This window comes from Gopherus evgoodei, unplaced genomic scaffold (genome assembly GCF_007399415.2).
Source record: "Gopherus evgoodei ecotype Sinaloan lineage unplaced genomic scaffold, rGopEvg1_v1.p scaffold_132_arrow_ctg1, whole genome shotgun sequence".
Lineage (NCBI taxonomy): Eukaryota > Metazoa > Chordata > Testudines > Testudinidae > Gopherus > Gopherus evgoodei.
Window position 1 is genome coordinate 20,257 of NW_022059795.1, and position 20,982 is coordinate 41,238.

A 20,982-nucleotide genomic window follows, 5' to 3' on the forward strand; every position below is an offset into this window, starting at 1 on the left:
CCCCACTGCCTACCCACAGAGAGCTCAAAGTGCTGACCAGGCAGGAGCTGCCCAGAGCAGGGCTGCAGCCAGGGCAGGATCCTGTGTGCCAGTGGCCCAGGCAGGAGACCTCTCAGTGCAAAGGATGCTGTAGAAGACACTAGAAGAGAGGGGAACTGCTTGGAAAGAGGAATACAAGAGCCATGGTTCTGGAGAAGAACACCATGCATGGGCTTCAACATCAGAACGAGGTGGCACTGGACAAAACTGAAACACATTTAAACTGAGCCAGGCAATAGTCTTATATGTACTGCACATTTAGCCTGTGGAACTCCCTGCCACAGGGTGTCAATGATCCCAAGAATTCAGCAGGGTTCCAGCAAGGAGCACGTATTTGTATGGATAGGGAGAACATGCCCCACTGCACAGAGCAGCCATGTAGGTGTGCAAGGGCTATCAGTCTCCCTGCATAAAACAACCACTAATAGGGTCTTGAAGGCATTGCCTTTATGACAGGGGTGGGCAAACTACGGCCCACAGGCCAGATCCAGCACGCCAGCTGTTTTAATCCAGCCCTTGAGGTCCCGTTGGGGAGTGGGGTCTGGGGCTTGCCCTGCTCTGGTTCTCCAGCCGTGGAGCAGGGGAGCGGGCCGCTCCACGTGGCTCCCAGAAGCAGTGGCATGACCCCGCTCCAGCTCCTACATGTAGGTGCTGCCATGGGGCTCTGTTCTGCACGCTGCCCCCACCCCAAGTGCCGCCCCCACAGCTCCTATTGACTGGGAACTGCAGCCAATGGGAGCTGCAGGGGTGGTGCCTGTAGACGCGGCAGCATGCAGAGCTGCTTGGCTGTGCTTCTGCATAGGAGCCAGAGAAGGGGCATGCCTCTGATTCTGGGAGCTGCTTGAGGTAAGCACCGCCCAGAGCATGCACCCTTGAGCTCTCCCCACACCCCACACCCAGCCCTGATCCCCCTCCTGCCCTCAAAACTCTTCAATTCCAGCCTGGAGCATCCTCCTGAACCCTAAACCCCTCATCCCCAGCCCCACGCCAGAGCCTGCACCCTGTCCCACACACAACCGCCCTGCCCCAGCCCTGATTCCCCTCCTGCTCTCTGAAGCCCTTGGTCCCAGTCCCGAACACCCTCCTACATCCCGAACTCCTCATCCCCAGTCCCACTCCAGAGCTTGCACCCCCAGCCGGAGCCCTGACCCCCCACCAGCCCTCCGACTCTACCACCCCAGCCCAGAGCCCCCTCCTCCACCCTGAACTCCTCATTTCTGGCCCCATCCCAGAGCCTGCACCCTCAACTGGATGTGCCGTGGCCCTTGGGCCAAAAAGTTTGCCCATCCATGCCCTATGAGCAGGTTACGCCCTGATCTCCCCCAGGGGTTCCCAGTACTTTCTCCTGAAGCAGCTGGTGCCCCTGCTGAAGGCCCAGGTCTGATCCTCTCTGGCAGTCCCTATAGGGAGCTATATCCTGGTGCTCTGTCCAGACCCGGGGCCAGCTCGTGAGTTCCTAACGTCACTATCTTTCCAGCCCCAAATCCCCTCTCTAGAGTCACAGAGCTTGGTGGCTGCGCTGGGGCTGTGGATTCGATCACTCTGCTCCCCAAGCACAATCCCAAGAGCTTGGAGCTGCCCGTGGGGGGCGTTCAGGGCACTGTTGGCTCAGAGTGCCAGGAAGGGTGGCACCATCCAGTGGCAAACACAACTTGGGCTTAAGATGCTCGGTGCTAAGGCTCTTATCTCCCAGCCCCAGCCCTTGCCCTCCTGAGGAATAAAGGGGTCTCTCTGGGGCTTGGGGGTCAGCTAATTGTGACGCTTGGGGGTTACCTGAGGTATCCAAGGGGGATCAATAACCTGCTCAGCGGAGAAAGCCCTGTCTGCGCCCACGGGCAGAAATGGTCCCCAGCCACCAGCTGCTGGCAACACCTTGTTCTTTCCTTCCGCGGCTGGCAGCTGACACTCCACCTTGTTACACTTGAGTGCCCAGTCCCTTGTCCTCCAGACACCCGCAGCGTACACTGGTTCTCTGCCTCCGTGGAAACAGGGCCCAGGGCGCGGGTCTCACCTCGGTTCAATACTCTGGGTAGCACAAGGCACTTAGACGGGGGTCTAGTAAACGCAAATGGAAGTTTACTTAACGGAGCTTGAGACCGATTCAGCTAAAAGCAAGTCCAAGGATTTGGAAACAAGGTTACAGCTAAAAGAAACGATGGAATGCAATCCACAGCCAGTGTGTGTTAACGAGCGATGTCCTAATACGGTGTCTCTCCCCCTTGTGGTGCTCGTCCAGTCCAGAGAGCTGGGCTCCACCTCACACACCCGCTGGCAGTTTCTCCTGTGCAGTGGATAACACCTCGTGTCATTTTGGCTGCTCTCATACAGTTACAGGCTCTTCCGATTGTCTCTCTGCCAGAACATTCTCCTGGGTTGGTTGGGTTTTGTAAATGCTGACGTCTTCACCTCGCGGAGCCAGTGAGCCAAGGGCTGTCTGCACGGGGGTACCGTGCTCTCAGTGTGGATGGTGTTAGCCCTGAGACACCCCTCCCCTCAGGTGGCAGGTTTCACTGCAGCAGTTTTACAATCTAACAGTCTACATTTTGCATCTCTCGCAAACTGTGTCCTGTACGAACATCTGGCAGTAGCCACGGCACTCTGCTGGCCTAGCTTTTGGCAGAGACCACACACAACCCCCCTTGGGGAGATATTGAGCAGATGGTTGGACATCAGGGTGACATACCTGCCTGACTCAGTCTGTGTCATACTGATGCTGTGATGGGGATGGGACTTCTCTGACGCTGGACTTGATGGAGGTGGGGGAACGACCTGCTCGCTGATGCACCCTTCCCCCACAGTGGCACTCACCTGTGATGATACGCGCCTTCCTGTGGAGATCCCAGGGCCATTTCACAGCAGCTTCTTCCAATGGCAGAGTCTGTGTAAATGCACCATTGCTAGCTAGGCACGGCACAGTCAGACCAGGCGCAGGCTCCTGGCTAGGCACAGGGCACAGCACAGTCAGACCAGGCGCAGGCTCCTGGCTAGGCACAGGGCACGGCACAGTCAGACCAGGCACAGGCTCCTGGCTAGGCACAGGGCACAGCGTGGTCTGGCCGGGCGCAGGCACCTGGCTAGGCACAGGGCACAGCACAGTCAGACCAGGCACAGGTTCCTGGCTAGGCACAGGGCACAGCACAGTCAGACCAGGCACAGGCTCCTGGCTAGGCACAGGGCACAGCGTGGTCTGGCCGGGCGCAGGCACCTGGCTAGGCACAGGGCACAGCACAGTCAGACCAGGCGCAGGCTCCTGCCTAGTCACAGGGCATGGCGCGATCAGACCAGGCACGGGTTCCTGGCTGGACACAGGGCACGGCGCGGTCAGGCCGGGCGCAGGCTCCATGCTGGACACAGGGCATGGCGCGGTCAGGCCGGGCGCAGGCTCCAGGCTGGACACAGGGCATGGCGCGGTCAGGCCGGGGGGAGGTTCCAGGCTGGACACAGGGCTTGGGGCGGTCAGGCCGGGCGCAGGCTCCAGGCTGGACACAGGGCATGGCGCGGTCAGGCCGGGGGGAGGTTCCAGGCTGGACACAGGGCATGGCGCGGTCAGGCCAAGCGCAGGCTCCAGGCTGGACACAGGGCTTGGGGCGGTCAGGCCGGGCGCAGGCTCCAGGCTGGACACAGGGCATGGCGCGGTCAGGCCGGGCGCAGGCTCCAGGCTGGACACAGGGCATGGCGCGGTCAGGCCGGGGGGAGGCTCCAGGCTGGACACAGGGCATGGCGTGATCAGGACGGGGGGAGGCTCCAGGCTGGACACAGGGCATGGCGCGGTCAGGCCAGGCGCAGGCTCCAGGCTGGACACAGGGCATGGCGCGGTCAGGCCAGGCGCAGGCTCCAGGCTGGACACAGGGCATGGCGCGGTCAGGCCAGGCGCAGGCTCCAGGCTGGACACAGGGCATGGCACGGTCAGGCCGGGCGCAGGCTCCAGGCTGGACACAGGGCATGGCGCGGTCAGGACGGGCACAAGTTCCAGGCTGGACACAGGGTGCGGCGCAGTCAGACCAGGCACGGGTTCCTGGCTGGACACAGCGTGCGCCGCAGTCAGTTTGGGCACAAGCTCCAGGCTGGACACAGGGCATGGCAAAGTCAGACCTGGGGCAGGCGCCTGTCTCAAGTACCTTAGCTTTAATCCAGTCCTCGGGGTCTCTGCATGGCTGCTGCAAAGCGTAATTCCCAGCTCAGGGATATCTACATGCGCTAGCTTTCTACGAGCTAGGGCACTAAAAATAGCAGTGTGGTGGCACAGGAGCTGCGATGGGGGAGCTATGATCCTATCTGAAACCCTAGGTCCATACTTGGGGGGCAGCCCTTTGTGACACGGCCGTCCAGCCAGCTGCACTGGTGTAAATCGTGTCTAAACTAGGGGCTTGTAGCAGGGGCTAATATCAAGCCACTTCTGCCACCGTTTGGGTCCAGTAACTCCCTGCTGTGCTGCGGGACACCCCAGAGAGCGGCACTCTCAGCAGCTGGTCCCAGCTTGCTGCTCCTTTCCACTGTGTTCTGCATGTTTCCAGGGAGAAAGTCCTGACTGCTGCCCCACAGCCTCCTGCAACCCCCACCAGGCTCGATTTGCTTCACCCTCTGGTGCCTCACACATTCCAGTGTCCATATCCCAGTGGGCTCTGGGCCCCCAGCTCCTCTGCATGGAATACTCAGCTGGAGTATTGTGTCCAGTTCTGGGCACCGCATTTCAAGAAAGATGTGGAGAAATTGGAGAGGGTCCAGAGAAGAGCAACAAGAATGATTAAAGGTCTTGAGAACATGACCTATGAAGGAAGGCTGAAGGAATTGGGTTTGTTTAGTTTGGAAAAGAGAAGACTGAGAGGGGACATGATAGCAGTTTTCAGGTATCTAAAAGGGTGTCATCAGGAGGAGGGAGAAAACTTGTTCACCTTAGCCTCCAGAGATAGAACAAGAAGCAATGGGCTTAAACTGCAGCAAGGGAGATTTAGGTTGGACATTAGGAAAAAGTTTCTAACTGTCAGGGTAGTTAAACACTGGAATAGATTGCCTAGGGAAGTTGTGGAATCTCCATCTCTGGAGATATTTAAGAGTAGGTTAAATAAATGTCTATTAGGGATGGTCTAGACAGTATTTGGTCCTGCCATGAGGGCAGGGGACTGGACTCGATGACCTCTCGAGGTCTCTTCCAGTCCTAGAGTCTATGAATCTATGAATCTATGAAGGGAGACGCTCCTGGGGGAACAAGAGGTCTGTCTGGCCCCTGCTAGCCTGTTGCAGGAGGCTGTGGCAATATGTGGCAGAAGGGGTTTGTTTCTTCCTGGCTGATAGCTGCCCACGGCCTGCTGACCAGGCACTCACAGCAGCTGCCGTGTTTTCCCCATAAACATGCAGCTGGTTCATTACATGGAGTGGAAGCGAGGGAGCCTGGGAGCTCTCCAGCCTTGCTGACACCCTCCCTTCTCCTGGCCTTTCCCCCAGGTCACCTTGAGCATCTTCGAGCTGGCCAGGGCTGCAGGGATCCCATGCGACATTGACCCAGCCCTGGTGACTGCACTTTCCAACCTGAAGACAGGTAAGAGCCAGGCTGGGAGCTGCCAGGTCGGGTCACAGCAGGATCCCTCTAGCCCAGTCTCCCAGCGCTGACACCGCCCTAGGTTCTGGCTGCACTCGCACATTCAGTTGTGTTTTAACATGTGATTGTGAATTGTGACCCATGCTTCTGTCCCAGCTCACACGCACGTAGGCTAGAGACATTTGTGTCTGGAACAATACTCAGCTTCCACAAAGGAGGGGTTCTGGAGGGGGTAGGCCCTGTCTACACTAGAAAGTGGTAGCGTTTTAACACTCCCAGTCTAGTCAAAGCAATACATTCCCACCCAGCATGAATGCAGTTATTTCAGTTTAAAGAGGCTTTGTGCCAGTACAGCTATTCCCCCCTAAGGCTTGTGCCCGTGTGACTATATCAGTACAATATCACCCCCCACACCTGACAGACCCAAAACAGGACACTTTCCAGTGAGGGCCAGGTCTTAATTAGTCAAGTGCTTTGACGATACAAGTTCTAAGGTGACCTTGAAAAAGTCACTGCCCTGCTCCGTGCCTCAGTTTCTCCTCTGTAAAATGGAAATGATGATAGTGACCTTTGGGTTCTCTTCATTAAGGGCTTGTTATTAGCAGAAGCCCATAATAAGAGGGAATTGCCTTACCCTGAAGCATCTGGTGCCCGAGGCAGAACCCATCGCTAGCTCTGCAGTAGCTGCCTCCATGCAATGAGCGAAGCCAGTAAAGATTTGGGCAAGGATGACACATAGACCTTAATAACACATGTAGCATTGTCACAGGTGCCGCAGGTGATCCAGGGATGTTCCAGGGACACAGCTGGGATTCCCGTGGCTCTGGTCCCCCGGCTGTCTGCACGTCGCCCACCAGCCTGGGACACCCAAGGGAGCTCTCCCTTCCCCCACCACTTTGGTAGTTTTTTCCATAGTACACATGCAGCTTCAAGCGAATCTGAGCAGTGTCAGTTCTGTTCAGCAAAACTCAAAGCTCCGGAGCAGCAGGGACCTGGCTCCATCTATCAGATAATTTACTGGCCTGTCACAGCCGCTGGGTGATTTTCTATATATATATATATATTTGTAAGTCTGTCGAGTAGCCAAGCTGGAGAGAAGAATGGAGAGCGTAAACCGAGCTTACTACTGAAATCTCTGGTTGTGCATCTTCTCCCTCTCTGCCTGATAGACAGTTCGTCCCCTGAGGAGGAGTACAAGTCAGCCTGTCTGCTGCTGGTCTTCGTGGCTGTATCTCTGCCGCTTCTCGCCTCCGACCCTTTCTCCGTGTACAGCATCGAGATGGATGGTAAGAGGCCGGGACGGGCTGTTTTCCAAATGCCGGAATCTGTTCACCCGCCACACATGCCGATTAATGGCCCAGTGGCACTGTCTGTGCTTTTGTTGTCACTGCTCCATGACTAGATCCCCATCCTGCCCTGCAGGGGGCATCCCAGGCTACCACACTGCTTTCCTGGGTGAATGGCCCTGGGGCTGGGGGGAATGTTCAGGCTGCAGGGCAGTTTGTGGAAGTTCTTGTTACAAAACACACACTCCCAGGAAACAGGCCCTTGTTTCGCGTGTTGTTCCACACTCAACCTCAACCTGCATTAGTGGAAAGGCTCAGTGAGGTCCCGGAGCTGTTGAACACAGGCCTGGCTCACATTTCAAGGGAACCTGCCCCAGCTGACATGTTTAATTATTTCCATAAGTCATTTGTCATGAAAAATACAGAAATGAACAAAGAAAAAGGCCCAAGTCTCCCTGCTGGGACAGGGCTGCTTGCGCAGGTCGTATCAGTGACACGCAGGGGAGTTCGCAGCATTAGACCCTGATCCTGCCCCAGAAACACAGGACTGGAAGGACCCTCGTGTCCCAACCCCTGCTATCGCCAGTAGCTGCGTCAGAGCAACCCCTTCCTAAACATCTCACGCTCCATCTTCCAACCCAAACCTCCTTCCTCTGACAGTTAGAAACCTGCTTCTCATTTCCAGCCTCCGTTTATCCCTGGCCATTTGATCCCCGACCCCGGGGTTCGTGTGCCAGCCTTGTCTTCCCTGGCATTTCCCCCCAAAGGGTTTGCAGAGAGTGGCCCTCTCCCTGTCCACCTCACTTGCTAGGCCAAGCCAGTCTCTTCTGTAAGATCATCTCACTATCCCTGGCCATCCTAGAAGCCTTTCTCTGCACCTTGTTCCCATCAGCGAGGGTGGCCACAGCTGCACTCAGTATTCCAGAGACGGTCTCCCCAATGCCATGTCAATGGCATTAATACTTTCCTAGCTCTGCTGCCAATACCTCCTCAGACCGTAGGCACTGGAGTCACCCCAGTGACTTCAGTGAGGTTGAGATGCACATGTGTAAGTGCTCCCAGGATCAAGCCCTTAGGGGCAGGGGTGGTGTCTTTGGAGCAGTGCAGCACCCGGCGCTCTGTTCATCACTCAGGGTACTGGAGGTGCTGTAAGGAGACAAGCACAGCCTCTCTGCCAAGCCGCAGTTTAGTGCTCTGTGAGTGCCAAGCCCCCTGTCTCCTTCTCCCCACAGATTACAGCAACAATATCCACTGCCTGGCCAAAGCCATCATCCACGTGTCTGCCGCGCTCTTGACCATCCACAGCAAGAACATCGAGACACACCTCAAGGAGACACACCACTCCGGGGCAGAAGGACCCCCCGCCGCTGAATTACTGCCGAAGAGGGACCCGTCGCCGAAGTGCAGTCAGGTCTTCGCCGGTAATTTGGTGGTGGGGGGCCCTTCTGTTCTGGGACCTGCCACTGATGTGCCCCGAAGACCCGGCACTTCAGCGATGGATCCTGGAACAGAAGGACCCCCCACCGTGGGTCTTTGGGGCACTTCAGCGGCAGGTCCCAAAGTGGAAGGACTCCCCACCTCCGAATTGCCACCGAAGACCCGGAGCGGAAGAAGCTCCGAGGCTCCAGGCCCCTCGAGAGTTTTCCGAGGGCCCTGGAGTGAGTGAAGGATCCCGCTCCGGGGACCCCGAAAAACTCTCGTGGGGGCCTCTGCGGAGCCCAGGGCAAATTGCCCCACTTGCCCCCCTGCCCCCTGGGCAGCCCTGCATCCACACGGGGTGTTCATGTGCCTGAGAGCTCCATGGGGTCTTGTCATTAGCCAAAGGTGACTTGAGGTCAGGATTTACTCCGATCGCTGAAGGGAGTGTGGGCCCAGGGTAGAGCAGCAACCTGGGAGGCAGGACTCTGGGCTTCTATTTTGAGGAATACAGTGTGGACTATTGGTTAGAGCTGGGGCCTGGTAGTCAGGATTCCTGGGTTCTATTCCTTATCCACTGCGGGAGTTGGGCAAGTCCCTTCTCTTGGCCCCTGTTTTTACCTTTCTGTAAAAGGGGGTGATACTGAGCCGGTTGTGGGTGTACATTGACATGTGCAAAGTGCTTTGAGATGCTAGAGGCAGACAGGGGCTGAAGGTGAGTGAGAGCTGAGGACATCAAATCGAGCTCTTATGGCCAGCCCAGGGCAAGTCCCATCTCAGTGGCTTGCAGACGGGGGGGTTAGAGCTGCCAGCCACATTTATAAGAATGACTTGGGGGGCTACTGTTTGTGGGTTCCAACTCAAGGCCCCTGGGCCTGATTTCTAGAAGGTGCTGAGCATCCACTGCTTGTATTGGTTTTAGCTGGTGTTTTAGCTGCTCAGCACCCCTCAAAATCAGAGCTGGGGTAGGTGGTATACGCTGTGGGGGGTGGAGTATCTTCAGCACAGATGAGGTCTGCCTACCCCTTTTGTACCCTCACTTTCACACCTGCAAAATGCCCTGCAGGCATGAGGCTGGGTCCTGGCACCCCTAACCCTAGATTGGCTTCAGAGAAGCCTGGTGGGGGTTGAGCAGAGGAGGGTACAGCTGAGTGGGACGGCCGGGTCCTGGTGTTTGATGCCAGCCCAGAGCTTGATGCTGTTATCTCATCAGGTTTTCTCTTATTCACAGTCCTTCAGTGGGGGCACCCCCCTCCCCTAGCTGACAGCTTGATATATTTCTGGCGGATATGGGATGACGGGACTGCCAGTCTGTGACAGCTAGCAGCAAATATCTCCAATTGCCAGTCATGGGACACTAGCTGGGGTGTGCTCTGGGTCTTGCCCACATGCTCAGGGTCTACGATCACCCTATCTTGGGCCAGGAAGGAATTTCCCCTCAGATCAGATTGGCAGAGGCTGTGGGGGGTTTCGTCTTCCTCTGCAGCATGAGGCACAGGTCACTTGCAGATGTAAACTAGTGTAAATGGTAGATTCTCTGTAACTTGAAGTTGTTACATCCTGATTTGAGGACATCAGTAACTCAGCCAGAGGTTAGGGGCCTATTCCAGGAGTCTGGGGGCGAGGTTCTGTGGCCTGCGGTGTGCAGGAGGTCAGACGAGATGATCCTGATGGTCCCTTCTGGCCTTAAAGTCTCCGAGTCTCCTTGTGACAGCCTGTCAATGAACCAAGGAGTTTGAAATACATTTGAGCCTGGTGCCGTGACTCTCTCAGCTTCCAAGACACAGGAGGGCCCAATCTCACTGCAGCTAAACTCTCAATGACATCAGCACCAATCTGGCAGGTCCAGGCGGCTCAGCTTCTGCGTCACAGAGTCAGTGTTAGGTCAGAAGGGAGCCTGTGACCATGTAGTCTGAACTGCTGCCTAGCCCAGGCCATGGCAGTGCCCGGAGCTAATTCCTGGTTGAGCCGGAGTGAGGTTTATGGCCCAGCGCATGGAGCGGTCCAGTCACTCTGGCGGGGGAAGGGATTCTTCTGGGCAGTGCAAAGTGGTTGGTGGCTTCATTTAAAATCCAAATGAGTCCAGCTGGGCTGGCTGGGCAGCCAGTTCCCCTCTGAATGGGGAAAAGTCTGGCTGGAGGTTCTGGCATAGGCTGGTGGGTAAGGCCCAAGGGTAGGATTTGGGAAGAGCTGTAGTCTACATGGCTCTGCTACTGAGTTGATGTGTGACCTTGGACAAGTCACTTCACCTGCCTCTGCCCCTTTGTCAGTTTTCTTCCCTGTAAGGTCTTTGGAGAGGGGCTGTCTCCCAGTGTTTACCTGTCCAGCCCTGCCCTTTGGGTCTCTAGGCGCTGCTGTACTATCACGGAAGCTAATTAACCATGGCCCAGGGGAAAGTAGCAGGGAGCTGCTGATGCTGAGTCTGTCAATAAACAATGATTCCTTCCCCGGGGAGTTCTTGTTTGAGCTCTTCAGAGACATTTAAATTCCTTTCGAGAAAAGAGGAACAAGCGAGAGCCTTTGGAGAGCAATACGATGGCATATTGGATAAGATTGCAATTTACTCCTATCTGCGCAACTCAATCTTAGCAGGGCTTTGCCTGCCCATCTGTTAAGCTGGGGGAATTTAGCGAGGGACAAGTCACTGCCTGGTTCCCAGTGCCTCCTGGTTCTTTTCTCTCCGAGTGTTTCAGGCTTTCCATGCTTCTGAGCCCTTGCTCCATGCAATTCTGGAGTCCCAAGGCCAGACACAAGGGGAAATCAATCCTGTGCCATTCTCCCCAGCTCGTGGTGAGTGATTGACGGAGGAATTGGGGGATTGGAAAGGCTTGTGCGTCAGACTTATTTTTGGCCTATGGGAAAACAGCCAGCTAGGGAGTGAACCTGATTCATTGTTGATTAGAAACGTCAGAGATCGCAAAACAAGCCAGTGGCGTCCTTTCTGTGGACTTTCACCTGCAGCCACAAACCCTGTCGAGAGCTCAGGGATCAGCTGCTGGTTTGGTCTGGCCTAGGATGGTAGTAACCAAAAGCTGGCATCTCCCGATGGCCCACAATGTGTAACGAGTTGTTAGTTCTCAGTTCACTTCCACCTGAAGAAGCATCACAGTGTAACAGACTTGTAAATTGTGCATTGGGCTAGCTTAGTCATTTCTGTAACATCTGGGCATCTCCCAAGCTTTAATGTATTTATCCCCACACACCCCATGGGGGCAGGGCAGGGCTAGCATCCCCATCATGCGGCTGGGGAACTGAGGCACAGAGAGACTAAGGATATGTTGACACTGTTATTAAATGCCTGCGGGCCTGGCCTGTGTCAGCTGGCTTGAGTTCAGGACCTGGAGCTGTTGAACTGTGGTGTAGATATTCAGGCTCATGCTTGAGCACAGGCTCGGCGACCCACCCGGCTTGACATCGCAGTTAAACAGCCTCGTAGCCCACATCAGCTGACACAGGCCAGCTGTGGGTGTTTAACTACAGTGTGGCCATATCTCAAGTACCAGAGTCATGCAGGAAGTCTGGCAGAACAGGGAACTGAAATTGTATTTCCCCTAGTGTTTCCCCAGTCCACCTAGAGGGTAACAGACTACTACTGTTGCCAGCTAATAATACCTCAGTCTCAGTCCTTTGCAGCTCTCTGCAGTGCCTTACAAAGGAGGGCAGTATCACAGTCCCATTTTACAGGTGGGAATCCAAGGCAGAGAGTTTGTCCCAAGGTCACCCAGTAGGGTGACCATATTTCCCTATGCTGGATATGGGACACCTGGTAAAATTACTCATATTCAAGCAAGTTCAGCTGCAATCAGTGAGAACTATGCAGCACAAACCTTCAAGTTAACATCAAGTTGACTGAGCCCCTGTTAAAAAGAAATACTGCGTAGCTGGATTCTTTACTCCACTGGCCATCACATACAGCCCCCAGCTAAAACCCCTCCAACGCATCATCAAGGATCTACAACCCATCCTGGACAATGATCCCACACTTTCACAGGCCTTGGGTGGCAGGCCAATCCTTGCCCACAGACAACCTGCCAACCTGAAACATATTCTCACCAGTAACTACACACCACACCATAATAACTCTAACTCAGGAACAAACCCATGCAACAACTCGATGCCAACTCTGCCCACATATCTACACCAGCGACACCATCACAGGACCTAACCAGATCAGCCACACCATCACTGGTTCATTCACCTGCACATCCACCAATGTAATATACACCATCATATGCCAGCAATGCCCCTCTGCTATGTACATCGGCCAAACTGGACAGTCTCTACGGAAAAGGATAAATGGACACAAATCAGACATTAGGAATGGCAATATACAAAAACCTGTAGGAGAGCACTTCAACCTCCCTGGCCACACTATAGCAGACCTTAAGGTGGTTTATTTATCTTCTTATCTTTCAGGCTTTAGGGTTCACACAGGAAGAGGTGACAACACACAGTCCCACACACCTCTCTCGCATAGGGAGTGTGTCTTCCCAAGGCAACACTTGGGGCAGGGGGATGCAGGGTCACATGCCCCTCCCTCCCCCCTGATTTCTGCCAGGGTTCGCAGCAGAATGTAGCCAGCAGAAGCCTTTCGGCACTGCGAGAGGGAAGAGATGGGAGCTGCTTCCAGATGCAGGGTGTGTGTGTGTGTGTGTGTGCGCGCGCTTAGCTGAGGGGCAGAGAGGCTTCCCTGTGCCAGCCCTGTGCAGGGCTGTGGCACATGCAGAGCTCGGCTTCTCCTGGTCAGCGCCCTGGGCCGGAGATCTTGGGCTTTCCCAGGGTGCCAGCCCAGCCAGAGGCAGTGTGGGAAGGAAGGAGCCTGCTGGCCAGGCTGCTGGTGAGCTGTGCACTCTGACCAGGGGCTGGTTCTCTGCGCAGTGCTGGAAGTGAGACAGGCCCCGTGGGGGTGGATTATGCAGGAATAGCAGGGCTGGGCAGAGGTGGAGGGGGTTGAAGGGGCAAAGCAAGGAGAGGACAGTGAAAGGGGGAACATGTAAAGGGCAGCAGAGGTGACACGTAACCGGCTGGCGCCTGCCCGCACTCACCAGCCACCGCAGCTCGCAGTGCACAGTCAGTGCCGGCCAGAAACAAGACTGGGGACAGGGCCCTGCTGGCTGAGAGCCGGCGCACAGCGGGGGCTGAGCCGATGGACCAGCAGGGGGAGCAGCCAGTCCTGCGTGCTGCAGCTTTGCCCCGCCACCAGCCTTGCATACACACCACCATTGTTGGCCACTAGACCCCCCCACTCAACGCTGGTGAGCCAGTGGCTGGCGAGCAGGGATCCAGCCAACAGCAGGACCTGCCAATGCCAATGTGAGGAAAGGGAGGGGGAGAGACAAAAAATACAGGACAATTTTCCCATTTATAAGAAAAAGCCAGGACACCTGCAAGAAGGCTTAAATCCAGGACTTTCCCTTTAAAAACAGGATGTCTGGTCATCCTGTAACCCAGCAGGAAGCCAGGACTACAGGCCTAGTCTCCTGGGTCCTAGTGCAGTGCTGTATCCTCGAGCCTCTACCCTAGGCTAAGGGTCTGGCAGGCCCGAGCCACTGAGTGACTGGCATGGCTCGGGGGGCTGGTTACTCAGGCCTGCTCCTGATCTCGCTTGCACTGGTGTATCTCCATTTACTGCAATGAAGCTGCTCCTAAGTGACCTCGGTGCGTGTGAGATCAGATAAGTTGGCGTATTCTCGTGTGGCGGGGGCCAGACCCCAGCATCAATGTGCAAATTCTACAGGAGGAAATCCAGGCACTTTGCAAAGCCCGGACACCGGTGGAGGAGCTGAGGCCGCTCCTTGGAGAGCCTCACAGCTGGCTGGCAGTGAGAGCATTGCAGGGGCAGGCAGCACTGGGCTCTCAGCTGTGGGAGGCTTGTTTGCCAGTGCAGCTGAAAGCAAACCATCTGTCCTCTGCATGCCCGTTCGCTGCCTGCTGCTGCACACCGCCACCTGCTGCCCTCCTCAGCCAGCACAGAGATCTGGAGACAGATGCAGGGCATGGGATGTGTCTGGGCATCTGCAGAGATAAACAATGCCAAGGACAGGTGCCAAGCCCGGGTTGCCCTTCACAGGGGGCATGAAGAATCACAGAGCCTGTTAGATCATCAGCACTGCGCCCCTGGGCAGCACACAGCCCACTGCAGCTGGGAGTGTTTCAGGGATGGGGGGCCCGTCATGCCCCATGGCTTGGGGCCAGTGGTGCGGGTGACTCACTAGGAGGCACTGTTCTCAGCTACCCCAGCATGGCGCAGAGGGGTGCTTGCTCGTGGAGATGGGTCTGTCAGTCTGTCTGTTTAGGCCTGTTCTACACTTAGAAGTTAGGTTGCTGTAGCTGCAGTGCTCAGGGATGTCTGACTGATCCCCCCTCCCAATGGAGATGCAGCCAGGTTGAGGGAAGAATGTTTCCATCAAGCCAGCTACCATCCCTCGAGGGGCTGAGGGGGCTCCTAGTGCAATGGAAAAAGCCCTTCTCTTGCTGTAGGAAGTGTTGACAATATGCCACTACAGCTTGGCTACAGCACCGTCGTGGTGCTGGTAGTGTAGACATGGGCTCAGACTGTAATCTCCTCCTGCTTCAGGGCAAACCATGCACTGGCTGAGCAGGGTCAGGAAGGTTATTCCACCACTGCTCACTAGGGGGGCTGCTACACCTTGCTCTGAAGCAGCGGGTGCCCCTGCCAGAGGTGGGTTCCTGTGCTAGAGGGACCCTGCTCTGATCAAGTGTGGCAAGCCTGGTGCACCTTCCGTGCCCAGCACATGGCAGCACTAACCTCGCAGCTCTCAGGCTGTCGCAGGGGGTTGAGCTGGCAGAGGGCCCAGGTCTCTGGAAGAAGCAACTGTGACAGTGTGTGAGTGGCAGAGAGGGGCCTAGGAGGCCGGGCCGTGGCTTGCCCCCCAACCCACGGCTGGCTGGGATGCGGGGGGGGGACGTTGTATCCCACATGTGGACTAGTAAGGCGGGTGGAGGTGAAGGTGTGAGTCTGGGCCCAGCACTAGGGAAAGCAAAGCCAGCCTTTCACCTGGGTGTGTCATCATCCCCCGAGTCTGGGAGCCTCTGGCTGCCCCGCTCTTTGGGCCCTGCTTGACCCCGTTCTGAGATTCAGCTAATGGGATTAGAGAGGTGGGGAGGGACTGTCAAAAGTGCTGAGCACCCAGCAGCTCCCCCTAGTGTGACCAGATGTCCCGGTTTTATAGGGACAGTCCCGATTTTGGGGTCTTTTTCATATATAGGTTTCTATTACCCCCCACCTCGTCCTGATTTTTCACATTTGCTGTCTGGTCACCCTAGCTCCCCCTGAGAACAATGGAGAATTCCCCCTCCTCCTGCTGCAAACAATGGAGAATCGCCCTCTCCCACACTGAGAACAATGGAGAATCCAGTTCCCTGCACAGAGAACAATGGAAAATCTCCTCCCTCATTGAGAACAATGGAGAATTCCCCTCCCCCCTGCACTGAGAACAATGGAGATTCCTTCTCCTCCGCTGTGAATAATGGAGAACCACCTCTCCTCACTGCAAACAGTGATAAGTACCCCCCTCCCCCCCTCGAGCAACGGAGAATCCCCCTCTGCTGAGAATGAATCCCTCCCATTAGAAACAGTGGAGAAACCTCCCCCCCGAACAGTGGGAGCTGAGCCCTTTGGCAGATCTGGCCAATGCACAGTTGGCAGCAGGCCAGGTGCCCCAGGAGCATTTTCACCTTTCTCCTCCGGCCCAGCTGAGGCTGGTGTCAGAGACGGGCTCCCAGCCCAGTCGTCTCTTTGATCCCATTGATCCTGGTGCAGGCAAGGCCCAAAAAGCAACAGAGCAGGCCAGGGGCCTCTGTGGGTTTGCGTCCCTCATTAACGTGAGACCCTGCTGAAGCACCGTAGCAGAGCCGAGAGCTCATCTCTCTCTCTCTCCTCACAGCTGGCGTCCGTGAGCCTCCTGCAGCTGGGACAAGAGACTGACAAGCTTCAGTCCAAGAACCGGGAATCCATCTCCCTGCTGATGCGCCTGGGGAGGCTCCTGCGCGCTGGGGCAGGTGCTGGGGGCGATGGACAGATCCTCCCCAGCAGACACTCAGGCTAAGAGACCCCTGCCATGCACTCTGGGCCTGGTGCTGTGGAGCCTGACTAGGATTTGGGTGGTCTGGTGCTGAGCTGCTCCCAGACTGGAGGTGAGGCTGGGCTCCCACAGAGCTTCCAGCCACACCTGCCTCCTCCCCAGCTCTCATTCCCAGAGCAGGGCATAAAAGCAGTCAGCAGAGCAGAGACAGCCTCCCTTCCCAGGCCCTGCCAGCCTTGGGGTAGGTTTCAGGCTGTCTCCCTGCAGCCTGGGCTTTCCAGCAGCTCCAGCGCTGCTGGGGGCAGAGCAGGGTGAGCTGCTTCAGGACGGTTCTCACATCCAGCCCCAGTGATGGGCCATTGCTGTCCCCTCCTGGGGACCGAGCCGCTGTCTCTGGGGCAAGAGCATGGCCCCACAGAGGGACAGAGCCCCATCTCTTTGCTCCCCCAGCCCCCTGTGTAGGCGAGCGCTCCAGCACTCAGAGGGGGTCAAACCCCCAGCACCACACACAAGCCTCTGTCACTGTACAAGGAAAGCTGCTGTAGTCCCTGGGGCCAGTGCTAGTGGGCACTGTACCCACGCCCCTCAGTCAGTTCGTTCCTCAGTCACCCTGCCGGGCCAGGGCTTCCCTGGGCATTGGAGAGGAGGCAGTAGGCAGGCTGCATCTAGGGCAGAGCCCAGGAAACAGCTCATACAGCTACTGCCTCTTGCCCCTGCACTGCCAGGGCTGTGGTGTGTGTACCTGCCACAGGCCCCTGGTAGATGGTTTTGGAACTGTGGGTACCATTGGCCCTTACTTGGATTTACCCACAATGTGGATGCTGAATTGCTGTCATGGGGTCCGGGTTTCAGTCCCTGCCAGTTTTGATCACCAGGTCCAGCCTCTGCTTCAGTGGGCTGAGATCACAGCACATACCCAGCCTCCCCTGTCCCCCACTCTCTAGCTGCTCTCCATTGGGGAGAGACCCCTCTCTGCCTCTTTAATGCATCTGTCATTCCCCTGTTGTGTGTGAGGTAGGGGAGCCCGGTGAGAGAGGGGTCTCTAAGAAGGCAGCTGCCACCCCTGGAGCAGCCCTATTGGCACCAGATCTGTATGCCCTTGCGCCAGCCAGTCCCAGCCTCCGTGTAGGCTGGGCAGCTATCTGTCTCCATTAGCACTGGAAGGATACTGATTCCTGCCCTGATGGGAGGAGACGGCTGTGTCTAGAGAAGGTGAGGGTTCCCCCGTCTGCTGCCTGTGGTTGGTATTCGGGAGCAGGGGTTTTGGCAGCAAAGCAATTTCAATGCAAATGTTTCAATCTAGAGAGTGTGAATGAGGCTACATGGGCTCATTGTGCCTTACTGGGGAGAGCCCTGCCGAGCCCAGTGCATGGGCTCTGTGCCTAGCTGCAGCCTGGTGAGAGGTAAATTCCACAGCCGCGTTAGGGGATGCTGGATTTGCGGCTGCTGCAGGCGACGTCCGCTCTTAACCCCCGCCCGGGCTGGCTGGGGGGATAGGCCGCCCCATGCAGCATTGTCTGGGGAGTAGGGACAGCAGAGTGGGTGCAGGCACTGGGCTCATCCCTGGCCTGGGGTGCTGGCACGAAAGGTGCTGGGGAACCAATACAAATTGTTCTTGCACCCCTGTCCCTAGCTCCTTTGTCTGGTGAATAGAGAGCGCTGGGCCTGTCTCCCCTGACTCACATGTGCTAAATACAGAAGAAACCCACTGGCCCCCTCTCCTTTCCCCCGCAGTGCTGGTGTCGAAGACACCACTCTCACCCAGCCTCTCTCTGCTGGGGAGATGTTTTGCTCGTGGCTTGATGCCCCGTCCCCATCCCCCAGCCACGGGCGATGGCTAGGTGGGCTGTGAGGGCAGGGGCAGCTGCCAGTTATGATCCCACACCCACCTCCCAGTCTGCCCACCCTGCTCTGCCAGGGCTTTCAGGGGAGGAAGGCCTCATCCAAGGAGCAGCCTAGGCCCTTCTGAATGCCAGCGCTGTGCTTGACCCTCCTGGAGACATGGCTCAGCTTTCCCCTGACGTGCAGCCATTACAGCCCCCTTCCCGCCCCTCATTCCCCAGGGGCAGCACTGGTCTCTTTCATTCTGAAACACTTTTACTGCAGGGCCAGTGTGAATTTTTGCCACAGCTGGAGCCTTATGGACACTGGTCTCCCCTGCCTAGCTGTTCCATGCAAAGAGGCTCCTTGGTTCTATCCCATGCACTGACATTGCCTTGCTTTCTGACTTCAGGAAAGTCACTGCTCCCCTCTCTAGCCCGTTGCCTGCAGGATCACAGATTAATGAATTATCCGTTCTTCACTCCTGTACATCACCCCCTAGTACAGATGGGGAAACTGAGGCACAGAGCAGTGATGAGTAGAACCCAGGACTGCTGAGACCCCGTGCAGTCCCTTAGCCACCAGCCCAGCCTTTCCCCCTGACATTCCCTGCAGCTGGTCCTTTATTCCTGGCTCACTGGGGTGCCCAGTCTCTGAGGTCTACATGCCAAGCCATATGGCTCTCTCTAGGGCAATTGCTGTTACTGCTGCCAATCCCGCTGTGGGCCACCCCATGAAATACCCAGAGGTCTCCAGAAGGCCCATGTGACAGCCGTGCCTGGGGTTCCCCTGCTCCATGGGACCAGACACTGGGACATGCAGTGGGACGGGGCCTGATGCTGCTCTTCTGTGCGTCTCTTTCAGATTGTGGAGGAGTCATTCTTCCTGACGGTCGACATGCTGGAGACCTGCTTCCCCTACGTCCTGCTCCGCAATGCCTATCGTGAGGTGCACAGGGCTTTCCTGCTGAGCAAACTCCCTGCCCATTGACAGCTGCAGCCCGGGGTCCCAGCCTCCCTTCACCCACCCCTTCTCTGACGCATTGCAAATGAGTGCACCTTCCAGGTCCCGGAGTGGGCTCCCATATTGCCATGGGCATATGGCCTAAGGGCTGTACATATTTGCATACCTATGTGTGATGCTGGCAGAGCAGGTGCCAGCTCATGCCAGAGCCTCAGGCCAATTTCCTTGTGTATCAGTGTAGATCAGAGTGATCGTTAAATGTATGAGAGTGTAACTGTTGTTCAAACTTCATGGAAACCAGTGGGATGTTTCTTGTATTGTTTTCAAGTCTCTGTATCCCATTGTAGTGGAGTAGCAAACATTTATATTGTGTATTCCCCTGTAACTAAATAACCCAGCAAAGGAGCCATCAAACGAGAAAGAAGCCTTGTGCAATGCTAATAAAAAAACGTTAACAGAAAAGTGCTAATTTCAAACCAAGTGGTCATTGTGTGTGAGGATCAGAAGTTAAAGCCCCCAGAGGACTGGGCCAAAAGAAACCTGATGAGGTTCAACAAGGACAAGTGCAGAGTCCTGCATTTAGGATGGAAGAATCCCATGCACTGTTACAGACTAGGGACCGAATGGCTAGGCAGCAGTTCTGCAGAAAGGACCTAGGGTTTACAATGGATGAGAAGCTGGATATGAGTCAACAGTGGGCCCTTGTTGCCAAGAAGGCTAATGGCATATTGTAGGCTAATGGCTGTATTAGTAGGAGCGTTGCCAGCAGATCGAGGGACGTGATCATTCCCCTCTATTTGACATTGGTGAGGCCTCTTCTGGAGTCGTGTCCAGTTTTGGGCCCCACACTACAAGAAGGATGTGGAGAAATTGGAAAGAGTCCAGTGGAGAGCAACAAAAGTGATTAGGGGGCTGGTGCACATGACTTATGAGGAGAGGCTGAGGGAACTGGGATTGTTTAGTTTGCAGAAGAGAAGAATGAGGGGGATTTGATAGCTGCTTTCAACTACCGGAAAGGGGGTTCCGAAGAGGATGGATTTAGACTGTTGTCAGTGGTACCGGATGACAGAACAAGGAGTAACGGTCTCAAGTTGCAGTGGGGGAGGTTTAGGTTGGATATTAGAAAACACTATTTCACTAGGAGGGTGGTGAAGCACTGGACTGGGTTATCTAGGGAGGTGGTGGAATCTCCTTCCTGAGAAGTTTTTAAGGTCAGGCTTGACAAAGCCCAGGCTGGGATGATTTAGTTGGGAATCAGTCCTGCTTTGAGCAGGCAATTGGATTAGATACCTCCTGAGGTCCCTTCCATCCCTGATATTCTGTGATTCTATGAAATGCGTTCCTCACTCACTGTCGTCAGAGGAAAAGCCCTCGTGCGTTGTGACCCTGACAGCTTGTTTTCTGTGAGAGGCTGGAAGTCTGGCTTCAAGGAAAGATCTCTCATCTCCGGACTGTCTGGACTGTGACAGGGAAGTGTAGCAGATGCAAAGCAGAGATCCCCAGAGACAATCTGGGTACCCTGAAAAGGCTTTGGGGAAACTGGCAGTTTATGACCTCACTGCAACCATTTGGAATTACAAGCTGTGACTCATGGGTGCGTGTAGATCACCTGCTTTAACATCTCTATAGCTCTCCTTTCCTTTTCTTAGCTAATAAATCTTTAGTTTACTATGGAATAGGCTGCCAGCGTTGTCTTTCTTGTAAGATCTAGAGTGCGATGTGGGGTAAGTGGCAGCCAGTCTCTTGGGACTGGGAGCAACCTAAATGTGATGTGATTTTTTGTGTAAATGACCATCTTATCACAAAGTCCAGTTTGTCTGAGCAGCAAGATAGCCTTGAGAGTCTGAGGGGACGGTCTGTGACTCCATGGTAAGCA

The 20,982-nt window shown here is 55.7% G+C and overlaps 1 protein-coding gene across 1 annotated transcript in view; it reads left to right on the forward strand.

Annotated features, from left to right (window-relative positions):
* LOC115639832 (nck-associated protein 1-like) overlaps nucleotides 1-19,568 on the forward strand; it is a gene marked incomplete at its 5' end in the record, with an annotated part of 39,482 nt that extends 19,914 nt beyond the window's left edge. The window contains 5 exons of the mRNA XM_030542795.1: nucleotides 5,482-5,575; nucleotides 6,745-6,861; nucleotides 8,094-8,209; nucleotides 16,185-16,275; nucleotides 19,009-19,568. Coding sequence (XP_030398655.1) covers nucleotides 5,482-5,575; nucleotides 6,745-6,861; nucleotides 8,094-8,209; nucleotides 16,185-16,275; nucleotides 19,009-19,133 — 543 coding nt within the window. The remainder of the gene's footprint in view (nucleotides 1-5,481; nucleotides 5,576-6,744; nucleotides 6,862-8,093; nucleotides 8,210-16,184; nucleotides 16,276-19,008) is intronic.
* Between the last annotated feature and the right edge of the window lie 1,414 nt (nucleotides 19,569-20,982).